At 35.3% G+C, this 12683-nt stretch overlaps 1 protein-coding gene across 2 annotated transcripts in view; it reads left to right on the top strand.

Moving 5' to 3' along the window:
* Window positions 1-8720, top strand: part of LOC101888087 (uncharacterized) — a 98845-nt gene extending 90125 nt beyond the window's left edge. Inside the window, exons 7-8 of one of the 2 annotated variants that reach the window (XM_011295854.3) lie at window positions 8105-8392; window positions 8465-8720. In XM_011295854.3, coding sequence (XP_011294156.1) covers window positions 8105-8392; window positions 8465-8581 — 405 coding nt within the window. In that variant the 3' untranslated portion in view covers window positions 8582-8720. The remainder of the gene's footprint in view (window positions 1-8104; window positions 8393-8464) is intronic. The other variant, XM_059131940.1, reaches the window with a different exon arrangement.
* The last annotated feature ends 3963 nt before the right edge of the window (window positions 8721-12683 follow it).

The raw sequence follows: 12683 nt of genomic DNA, 5'->3' as shown, positions 1-12683 counted from the left end.
GATGTAATATAGGCGGATGTATTGCTTTGTGCGATGTTACAAGAATCAAGAATTTGAAATCTTGACTTTTTGTGGAAGATACCATAAGAATGATCGCAATGTAGTTGAAAATATTGTTGTGCGCAGAGTTAAAGGAAACACCAGTTAACTATTTTGCATTAAATAAGCGAGTTGCAAATATGGGTAGATCAATTTTGCAAATTCGATCAAAATTTTAAAAAAGTATTACGATGCATCAAATTTGGACGAAATCTAAATTTTGCTCGATGAAAATAACACAAGTCACTTAATCGGAAAACTTTATCAAAACCATAAACAATTCGGTGGTATCAATATATAGCGGAGCGTTCCAAAACGTGGAGTTACATAATTAAATTTGCTTACTTTTTGTCGATCTAGATCGGTTACTTTATAAGATAGATTACATTTCAAAATATGAAATTTAAGCCACTTCCGATTTTTAAGGCAATTAGCCACCTAAAAAGTAAAGAAGTTAGTTTTTTATTACATTTTATACAATATTAGTCGGGACCTTGAAAAGCATTGCACAACAAGTAAAAAAGAAGCTTGGTTGGGCCGGGTCGAATTTTAAATACCATTCACCATTTTCAGGGATCTTGAAAATTTTCAAAAAAAAAAAAAAAAAAAAACGGTTAAAATATATAACTTAAATGTAAACCGTTATATGGGGGCTATACGAAGACGTGGACCTATATACACAAATCTCTTCTAGGGGGTAAAGTACTCAGAAGGAACGCCTTGTATGAATTTTCAGAAAATTCCAAAATTTAGTTACAATCATCAAAATATCGAATTTCGGAAGGTACCGTTATTTGGTGGATATACGATATCGTGGACCTATATGGACAATTTTCTTTCAGGGGCAAAAGTACTCACAAAGAACTCCTTGTGCAGAATTTCAGACAATTTCGGTATTGTCTTTCTCCTAGAAGAGAATTGCCATAGCGCAATGTTTTAGTATAGCAGCCATTTAACGATAATACCCCCCGATATTCGGTAATTTTATGGTTTTGGCGACATTCGTTTTTATAGTTCGTAAGGGGTACTACAACCTATGACGAAAAATTGTGTACGCAGATTCACGTCTTCGTTGGTTAATAATGTCGCTGAAATTATCAAAATACCGAATATCGGGAGGTATTGTTATATGCGAGCTATTCTATACCGATATTCGGTATTTTGATGATTTCAGCGACATTATTAACCGGAAAATTTTCTAATTTCGTATTTTAAGTTCGCTCTGGGTACTATGTACAAGCTATGAAGGAAAATGGTCTATGCAGGTCCATGTCTTTGTATTGCCCATATATAACGGTATTATCCACCAGAAATTTTTCAAAAATCGTATTCGAAGGTATTAATGGGTACTACAGTAAAAGACAAATAAATTGCGCATGTAGGTCCACCGCTTTGTATAGACACCATATAACGGTACCTCCCGATATCGGTATTTTGATGATTTTAGCGACACTATTCACAGGAATTGTCTTTATACCCTCCACCACAGTATGGAGGGAATTGTTTCAAATTTGGTATTTGAAGTTCATATACAATACTATAGCCTATGACAGAAAATTTTCTCTGCAGGTCCACGTCTTCGTATAACCCCCATAAAACGGTACCTCCTGATATTCGGTATTTTGACGATTTTAGCGACATTATTCACCAGAATTGTTTCAAATTTGGTATTTGAAGTTCGTAATGGATACTACAGAATATGACAGAAAAGTTTCCGTGCAGGTTCACATTTTGGTAGAGCCCCAATATAATAATACCTCCCTATATAGATAATTTTAGTTACATTATTCACCGATTTCTTTTTGTTTTCAAGTTTTGCATTTAAATATTGTTGTGGCTTATGACAAAAGTTGCCTATGGTCCACGTCGTCGTTTAGACCCTAACATGACGGCTAAATTTGGTATTTTAACAGAATTTTTAACGGATTTTATTATACCCTACACCACAAGGTGGTCAGGGTATTATGTCTTTGTGCATTTGTTTGTAACAGGCAAAAGGAAACAAGATAGGCCCATAGTTCCTTTTGATGACCTGCATAGAATCCCATTCTGAGTCGATTTATGCATGTCCGTCTGTCTGTCTGTCCGTCTGTCCATGTATTTTGTAAACAAAGTACAGTTCGCATTCATTGCCCTATCCAGATAAAATTCTGCACAAATCATTTGTTTTGGCCCAAGGACGAATCCTATTGAAATTGGAGATAATCGGTAAAAATTTAGATATAGCTCCCATATATATCTTCGTCCGATTTGCATTTTAATCTGCACCAAATGTACAATATCAGCCCGAATAGTATGGAATTTTGCACATACAATCAAATTAGGCCTGAAAATAAGTATGCCAAATTTGATTGAAATCGGTTCAGATATAGCTATAGCTCCCATATATATTGTTCATCCGATTTGTTATTTTTGTCCTCCGCAGCCGTAATATGCACTTTGTAACAACAATATTTGGGGAAATATATCAAATGCAACTCAGAAATATATTTGCTAAATTTTATCGAGATCGGTTCAGATTTGGATATAGCTCCCATATATAACTTCGTACGATTTACCATTTATTGTGCACCAAACGTCTAATATTTGGCACTTACGACCGAATTGAGTCTAGAAGCTAGTATGTCAAATTTGGTAAAGATCGGTTCAGATATAGCTATAGCTTCCATATGTACTGTTCATCGGATTTGTTATTTTTGTTACCCACAGCCGTAATATGCACTCCGTAACAACGATATTTGGGGAAATATATCAAATACAACTCAGAAATATCTTTGCCAAATGTAATCGAGATCGGTTTCGATTTGGATATAGCTCCCATATATATCATTATCTGATTTCAAATTAATTGTGCACCAAATGGGCAATACAAGTCCGAATTTAAAAGATTTGTATCTTTCGACATATTTGGTCCTTTGAACTTTAAATTATAATTATAATCATAGCGTGTATGATTGAATACTACCATACTAAATTAGCAAAGTGGTGTAGGGTATCACAAAGTCGCCCCGTCCGGCTTTAAGACTTTCTTTACTGTTTTTTTTTTTTTTTAAATTGCCAAATTTGTTCCAAATGGTGGAGGTTATTCAAAGTTTGGCCCGGCTGAACTTACAGCTTTTTCACTTGTTTAAAATTGATATTTGAAGTTCGAAATCGGTATTACAGCATATGACAGATAATTAATTATGTAGATCCACGTCTATGTATAGCTTCCATAAAACGATTTTCATTTAAGCTGTATTTTCCGACGGATTTTTTTTTATTTATTTATTTTATTTTGAAATTATTCAACTCCCTTCCAAATGTTTTTTTAAATTGGTAATTGGTGAAATACAGTTGCATACGAAAAATTTCTTAAAAATTGAACCGACTACTGCATGGCCAATCTACGTAGGCATTTGGCACATAGAATGGTAAATCTTGTTTATCGGCTTACTTGGTTTAAAAGTAAAATTCGTGCAAAAATATGTTTAATTTTCTTTTTTTTTTCAAAATTATAAATTTGACAACATCCCATTGTCAAAATACATGTTCATAAATCCATCCCTTATGCACATATAAGAGATATATGTTTCACAGTCATGATATTTACACCATAACCACAATACTCAGGGTAAGATAACAACTACACAACCCGTACATTTTACATTTTAAAATTTTTGGGGCTGTGCAAATTAATTAGGTTAATCAATAGGGCATTTTGTTACATTGTGATTTCAATTTAATTTTTCCAAACTTAAAGCATGAAGAAACGTTTGTATTATACTTTTCGCAACGGTGTTGGATTGCTGGCATGGCTCAAAGAATGTCTCCTACCTGTTGAGACAAACACGTTTACTTAAAGGGATTTCCCCATACTTATATCCGTAACAAATCATCATCTCCATCATCATCATCATCATCATCGTCAACGTCATCACACAGAAATATGAGGCGAATTAGCAAAGTTTTACTTGTTAAGCTTTGTTGTTTTAGTTTTGTTTTTGTTTTCTCTTTCTTTGCGTTTTTACCTTCCAAACGTGCACCAGGTAGGTCCTTGGCATCATATTTCTGCTGAATCGGCCATTCCATTGCCTTACCTTACGTTGCTTGCTTGCTTACGTTAAAAAGTTTAAGTTCTAAAATTAGCCAATGGCTAAACATACAGAATCGACACGACAACAGACAATGTTTTACTTTCTAATTAAAGTTAAATATAAAAAAGAAGAACAAGAGACATTTTTGAAATACAATGCCTTGGGTATAGGAAATATTTAGTTCTTCGTGTTGTTATTGTTTTGTATGTATATGGTGTTATTGTTGTCAGCATTGTCCATTGTTGTCATCCATTTGTTTGTTCAAAGTTGGGGATTTTCATTGATTTGCTATTAAAGCTGTAAGCTTCGGAATAAACTGCATTAAACACGTTGAAGTTTTCGTTTATCTTTTTTATTAAAGCATGATATCGTGATGTACTCAAAACCATTTGATGATGAAATACTTTACACAGTGATAACAAAATAAGTAAATATAAAAACTATTCCTTTTTGTTGAAAAAAAAAAAAACAAGTAAAAAAGCAGTAAGTTCGGCCGGGCCAAACTTTGAATGTCCTCCTTCGTTTGGAACGAATTAGGAACCGATTACTGGGAGGATATACGATATGTGGACCTATATAGACAAATCTATGCCTGGGGGTAAAGTACCCACAAAGAACTCCTTATGTAGAATTTCAGACAATTCCATTGGAAAATGTGGCTAAAATCATCAAATCCCGAACATCGGGGGGTACCATTACGATATCGTGGATAGACAATTCTCTTCCAGGGGATAAAGTACACAAAAACAACGCCTTGTGTAGAATTTCAGACAATTCCGTTGAAAAATGTGGCTAAAGTCATCCAAATTCCGAATATGGGGGGTACCGTTATATGGGGGCTATACGATATCGTGGACCTATATAGACAATTATCTTTCAGCGGGTAAAGTGCACAAAAACAAATCCTTGTGTAGAATTTCAGATAACTCCGTTGAAAAATGTGGCTAAAATCATTAAAATACCGGACAATTTTCTGTCATTGGCTATAGGATACATTACGAACTTCAAATACCAAATTTGAAAGAATTTCGGTGAATATTGTCGCTAAAATCATCAAAATACCGAAAATCGGGATATACCGTTATATGGGGGCTAAACCAAAACGTGGACCTACATGGCACAATTTCAATACCTGCAGACATAATATATATTTATGTAATATATATATATATATATATATATATATATATATATATATATATATATATATATATATATATATATATATATATATATATATATATATATATATATATATATATATATATATATATATATATATATATATATATACTTTGTGGGGTTTAAAATGTGTATTTCAAGGTGTTACAAACGTTATGACAAACTTAATATACCCTCCATACTATGATGAAAGGTATAAAAAGTTCAAAATGTCGAATATATGGTGATACAATTATATGGGGATATACAAAATACCCAAATTCGGAAGGTACTGAAAAATGAAGACTATTTCGTAGTGTTAATATTTGTCGGAGACTACTAAGTAGAATTCCAAATGATGCGATATAGGGAGACGCCAAAATAGCTGAAATTAAATTATAACCTCAAACCGGGTGTAACCGTTTTGTGGGAGGTTTTGCTAGAAGATGCCATAAGAGTTGTAAAAAATTATAATTGGTCATCTAAAATGATCCATTCAAAAGTAAGAGCAGTTACCACTGTGGAAGTGACAAAATTAATACATCCCACCATTGGTGAAGGGTATACAAAGGGGGAAGTAGCTGAACTATCTTTACATTACAATTCCAACAGTTCGTACCAAGAGGTATCCATCCGATTTTTTTTTAATTTTCTAGCAAAAAATTCCATTCGTTAGACTGTGACTCTAATCTTAGCCAAATTTTTTTAACGACTCAGGTGTCGGCTCTAAGTATTGAAAATTTGACCTTTTTGACCGATATGTATCACGTTCACACCAGATATTGTGTTTATAAAAATATTAAAAATATATATATTTGGTTCACAGAGAAATAGGGTATAAAACCTTTTTTTCGATGAGACACGTTTTGATCGTATAAAATAATATACAGGGTGAGATCAAAAACTGCAACAAAAATAAACTCCATAACATTTTTTTTTAAATTTTATTGAATGACAACAAAAATGTCGGAAATAGCATCAATTTTAGAATAAGTTTAGATTTGTTCGAATAGGTCACCTTTGGCACGAATTATGGCCTTTAAACGGCCGATGAAACCGTCACACGCTGCCCGAATGTTGTCCTGCGGCATTTTGGCCCATTCCCGGCGAAGCGCTTGTTTGAGGTGATCGACACTTTTGTATTTTTTAGTGCCAACCTTGCTTTCCAAAATACTCCAGACACAATAGTCCAACGGATTGGTATCCGGAGATTTTGGTGACAACGCGTGCTGAGTGCGATGGTGACCACTTTCGGCCAAGCACAGCAACTCTTTAGCTCTTTTGAGTATATTTTCTTTATATTGCGGTGTAAGTTGTTGCACTTTTTGAAATTTCAATGGCTTTACCCCGAGTTCATTTTTTAATATTTGCCGAATATAATATTGTGATGTGTTCAGCTCACGAGCCATTTTTCGGCCACTGCGGCGCGGGTTTCGATCAAGTCGCCTCTTTACTTTTCGAAACATTTCTGCTGATCTTGCTGTTTTCTTCCGTCCACTTCTTTAACGTCGGCGTACGCTACCAGTATAACGGTAACAAGCGATGGTACGAGACACAAAAGATTTATTCACGTTTAATGCTGGAGTGCTCTAACGATAGCCACTTGTGGTTTTCCAGCCAAATATAAAGAAATCACACTACCACGCTTAAATTTCATTACAAACAACATTTTTTCTGGAAAATTCTCACCAAAATGCTTTTGTACGCTTGTAAACAATATAATGAGCTGTCACTAGAATAATTTTAACAGCTATCGGACGAGAGGCTTAGAAATGACAGCAGTCTTAAATTGGTTGCAGTTTTTTTCATCTCTCCCTGTGTTTACTATCGGCATCTTCGTAATGGTCAGAATTGACCTTTTCGTCTGTTTGTGATTTCACCGGGATTGAAAATATTTGCGGTTTAATAGAAAATTGATTTTAATTTAAGACAAATATTATGGCCTATTTCACCCACTAAATATTACCCGATGACCATTCAAATTGGAAGGCAATAGTAATAGGCTTCTATTCTGACCATAACCCCACCTCCATGCAAAATTTCATGAGGTTCGGGACATAATTACGATATGTAACATGGACAGATGGAAAACGGACATACATAGCTAAATCGACTCAGCGAGAGTTTCCTATGTGGGAAACCAATATTTCGAGGTGTTACATAATTGTTGGTCCAATCAAAATTATAATACCCCCACACATAGTGTTGTAGGGTATAACTAAGCAAAATACCTCATAATACCTAAAATTAAGCTTTTTTTATTTTATGCAATCCTATTTTTATACCCTCCACCTTGGAAAGGAGGGTATATTAACTTTGTCATTCCGTTTGTAACATCCTTAAATATTCGTCTTAGACCCCATGAAGTATATATATTCATAATCAGCATAGAATTCTAAGTCGATTTAACGATGTCCGTCTGTCTGTTGAAATCACGATACAGCCCACAATATTTGACGTAGAGTGTCAAAATTTAGCAGAGCTATTTGCACTGTGTCTAGGATGGTTGGTATTGAAAATGAGATATATCGGTCCACGTTCTGGTATAGCCCCCATATAACGGTTCCTCCCGATATTCGGTAATTTGATGATTTCTGCAACATTTTTTCACTGATTTGTCTAAAAATTGGTATTTGTGGGTCCTAATGGATCCTAGTTTGTGTAGCGAAACATTGTAATTATAGTCCACGTTTTGGTGTAGCCCCCATATAACGGCATTTTAATGGTTTTTGCCACATTTCTTCTAATGTTTCTTTTACCCTAAGGTGGAGGGTATTAAAAGTTTGGCCCGGCCGGACTTAGTGTTTTTTACTTGTTTTACATTCCAGGCCATTTTACAATCACAAGAGACTGCAGATGGTACGGAGGTTCAACCAGCTGCAACTGATGAAACATCATTGGTTCCCAAAGCTATAGCGTCCGATGATGCATCCGATATCTCAAGTGGTGAATCATTTGATGAAGGCAGTACCATCAGTGTGGCAAAACAGCGATATGCCAATATGTTGAAACACGAACTGGAAGGAGATGTGGCCGAAGGTTTACTCATTTCCAAGGATCAATACGATCATTTACGTTACGAAGATGAGAAAATAATGCAATTGCGAAATGCTCGGGTAAGTTGGGGTTGGGGGAATAATGCAAATATATTTTTCAATTCATAAAGAAAATATTACGCCTTTTTCCAGGATATTCGAGAGCTCTATCAGTTAGCCGAAGAGATCATCATTGGAGAACGCATTGAAGCTGATGGGGATGATGATGAGGGACAAGACGGTGGAGAGGGTACTACTGTTGGGGCTTAAGTGTTTCGTTTGAAATCCATTAAATTATATAACACTGTTTTCTTTCGACACTTTCGATTTTTATTGTGGAAAATTATATTTTTTTCTGTTTGGTTCACAAATATAAATACTCTTATTTTTGTGTGGAAAAAAATTGGCAAATATATTTTATTGTCATTTGCAAAAAAATATTATGTATTTCATAGAAAATAAAAACACATTCACTTACTTTGATAATGGAGAAAATACATTAACAGGTTGGTATTTGTTGTATTTTTATGGACCACAATATTTTATTATTTGTTACTATTAAGAGCCTAAGTGTTGGTTGCACCAGTAATCCTAGATAAACAACAGACTGAAAAATTAAGCTATGTCCAAATAAAAATTGGAAAAAAAATATAATTTCACAGTACAACATTCAACATGGAGGAGAGACCATTGGAGCAATGTGAGAATAGTTTCAACCGATTGATGTTTAAAACTCTCATGGGTTTTATATTTCTTACCATACAACGAAGTCGAAGAGTTCAATTCGTATAAGTCCAGAATAATTTTTCCAAAATTAACAAGTTTTTGCATTTATTATTCGATTGCGATAAATAAATGCACAGATCATCTACTTAATATGGTGATAATCGGTGCAAATTTATGTGTCTACTAATCGACACATCGAATAATATTTAGGGGGTAAAAGACCATAACATTTATTAAAACCAGTAAGGAAAGCTCAAAAGTCGGGCGGGGCCGACTATATGATACCCTACACCACTATGCATATTTAGTAGAGCTCTCGTAAAAAGGTTTATACAGGGCATTTCAGAGCTCTATGATATTTGGTACAAAATCAAAATCTATCTAATTCTATCGTGCATTTCACGAACTATAGCTATCTCTGAACCGGGTTTCTCCAAATTTTACGTATTAGCTTCTAGACTGAATTCGGTCTTATGTACGAAAATTCAGGTGATTTGGGCTGATATTGACCATTTAGTGCACATTTAACCCGAAATCGGATGAAGATATATATGGGAGCTATATCCAAATCTGAACCGATTTCGATAAAATTTAAAACAGCTATTCCTGTGCTCCATCTAATACCTGGTACCAAATATCACGGTTGTGGAGTGAATATTACGAATGTAAGGGACTAAAACACTAAATCGGATGAAACATATATATGGTTGCTATATCTATATCTTAACCGATTTTCACTAAATTTGATATACTTGCTTCTAGGCTGAATTTAGTCCGATGTACTAAAATTCAGTCCATTTGGACTTATATCGGCCATTTGGTGCACAATTAACCCGAAATCGGATGAAGATAAATATGGGAGCTATATCCAAATCTGATCCGATTTCGATAAAATTACAAACAGCTATTTCTGGGCTGTATCTTATATCTGGTACCAAATATCATTCTTGTGGAGTGCATATTACGAATGTGAGAGGCTTAAACACCAAATCGGATAAAACATATATATGGGAGCTATAGCTGTTTCTGAACCGATTTTCTCCAAATTTGTTGTATTTGCTTTAAGGCTAATCTCGGTCACATGTGCCAAAATTCGAGCCATTTGGGCCGATATTGGCCATTTGGTGGTCAATTAACCCGAAATCGGATGAAGATATATATGGGAGCTATATCCAAATCTGAACCGATTTCGATAAAATTTAAAACACCTATTTCTGTGCTCCATCTAATACCTGGTACCAAATATCACGGTTGTGGAGTGCATAGTAGGAATGTGAGGGACTTAAAGATCAAATCGGATGATGATATATATGGGAGCTATAGCTATATTTGAACCGATTTTCTCCAAATTTGATATACTTGCTTCTAGGCCGAACTCGGTTGGGTGTGCCAAAATTCAGGTAATTTGGACTGATAGTGGACATTTGGTGCACATTTAACCCGAAATCGGATGAAGATATATGTGGGAGCTATATCAAAATTTGATCCGATTCTCACCAATTTCAATAGGGTTCGTCCTTGGGCCAAAAAAATATTGTTTGGAAAATTTCATCTCAATCGGATAATAAATGCGACCTGCATTTTGTTCACAAGAATACATGGACAGACGGACGGACAGACGGACTGACATGCATAAATTGACTCAGAAAGTGATTCTATGAAGGTTCTCAAAAGTAACTATGGGTCTATCTCGTTTCCTTCTCCATGTTACAAACAAATGCACAAAGACATAATACCCTTACCACTATGTGGTGTAGGGTATAAATACCAAAACTTACGTTGAATAGCAAATATTTATAATCCCGGCGAAATCACAGCACTTCTTACCGTTGCATTGATGCAGATGTGCTCATAAGTCGGTCGAACGTACCAAAATTTAGGTCATCTGGATTGATATTAGCAATTTAGTGCACAATTAACCCGAAATCGGTTGAAGATATACAGGGTGAGATGAAAAAACTGTAACCAACTTCAGGCTGCTGTCATTTCTAAGCCACTCGTCCGACAGCTGTTAAAATTATTCCAGTGACAGCTCATTATATTGTTTACAAGCGTACAAAAGCATTTTGGTGAGAATTTTCCAGAAAAATAGTTTTTCGTGATGAAATTCAAGCGTGATAGTGTGATTTCTACATATTTGGCTGGAAAACCACAAGTGGCTATCGTTAGAGCACTTCAGCATATAAAAGTGAATAAATCTTTTGTGTCTCGTACCGTTGCTCGTTACCGTGATACTGGTAGCGCAGCCCGACGTCAAAGAAGTGGACGGAAGAAACAGCAACGTCAGCAGAAGTGGTTGGAAAAGTGAAGAGGCGACTTGATCGAAACCCGCGTCGCAGTGGCCGAACTTATCGCAATATTTCATTTGAAATTCAACAGAAAACCAGTAAAGAAAGTCTTAAAGTCGGTCGGGGCCGACTTTGTGATACCCTACACCACTTTGCTAATTTAGTAGAGCTCCACATAACAATTAAAAGTTTTATGGGAGAATTCAATCATACACGCTTTGATTATAATTACAATTTAAAGTTCAAAGGGCTAAATATGCCGAAGCATTTGTATCTTTTAAATTCGGAATTGTATTGCCCATTTGGTGCACAATTAATTTGAAATCGGAAAAAAATATATATGGGAGCTATATCCAAATCTGAACCGATCTAGATCAAATTAAGCAAGTATATTTCTGAGCTGTATTTGATATATTTCCCCAAATATTGTTGTTGCAGAAGGCATATTACGGCTGCAGAGGGCAAAATTAACAAATCGGTTGAACAATATATATGGGAGCTATAGCTAAATCTGAACCGATCTTCACCAAATTTGACATACTAGCTTCTAGACTCAATTTGGTCGTAAGTGCCAAATTTCATCCAATTTGGGCAAATATTAGACGTTTGGGCAACAATCAAAAGTAAATCGGACGAAGTTATATATGGGAGCTATATCCAAATCTGAACCGATCTCGATAAAATTTAGCAAATGTATTTCTGAGCTGTATTTGATATATTTCCCCAAATATTGTTGTTGCAGAAGGCATATTACGGCTGCAGAGGGCAAAATTAACAAATCGGTTGAACAATATATATGGGAGCAATAGATATATCTGAACCGATTTCGATCAAATTTGGCATACTTATTTTCAGGCCAAATTTGGGTGCATGTGCAAAATTCCATACAATTGAGGCTGATATTACACGTTTGGTGCACAATAAAAAGCAAATCGGACGAAGATATATATGGGAGCTATATCTAAATTTTGACCGATTATCTCCAATTTCAATAGGGTTCGTCCTTGTACCAAACAAATGATCTGTGCAAAATTTCAACTGAATCGGGCAATAAATGCGACCTGTACTTTGTTTACAAAAATACATGGACAGACGGACGGACGGACAGACGGACGGACGGTCAGACGGACGGACGGACGGACGGACGGACGGACGGACATGCATAAATCGACTCAGAATGTGATTCTATGCAGATCATCAAAAGGAAAAGGAAGGAGGAAAGGAACTGTTACAATCAAATGCACAAAGACATAATACCCCGACAACCTTGTGGTGTAGGGTATAAAAATTAAATTAGAGCTAAAGCATTGCTTCGCTTAGCCGAAAGTGGTGAACTGTCGAATTTGTTTTTTTTTTTT

Source organism: Musca domestica, unplaced genomic scaffold (genome assembly GCF_030504385.1).
Source record: "Musca domestica strain aabys unplaced genomic scaffold, Musca_domestica.polishedcontigs.V.1.1 11, whole genome shotgun sequence".
NCBI lineage: Eukaryota > Metazoa > Arthropoda > Insecta > Diptera > Muscidae > Musca > Musca domestica.
The sequence above is the reverse complement of the archived record's forward strand: the minus strand, read 5'-3'. Positions and strand labels throughout refer to the sequence as shown.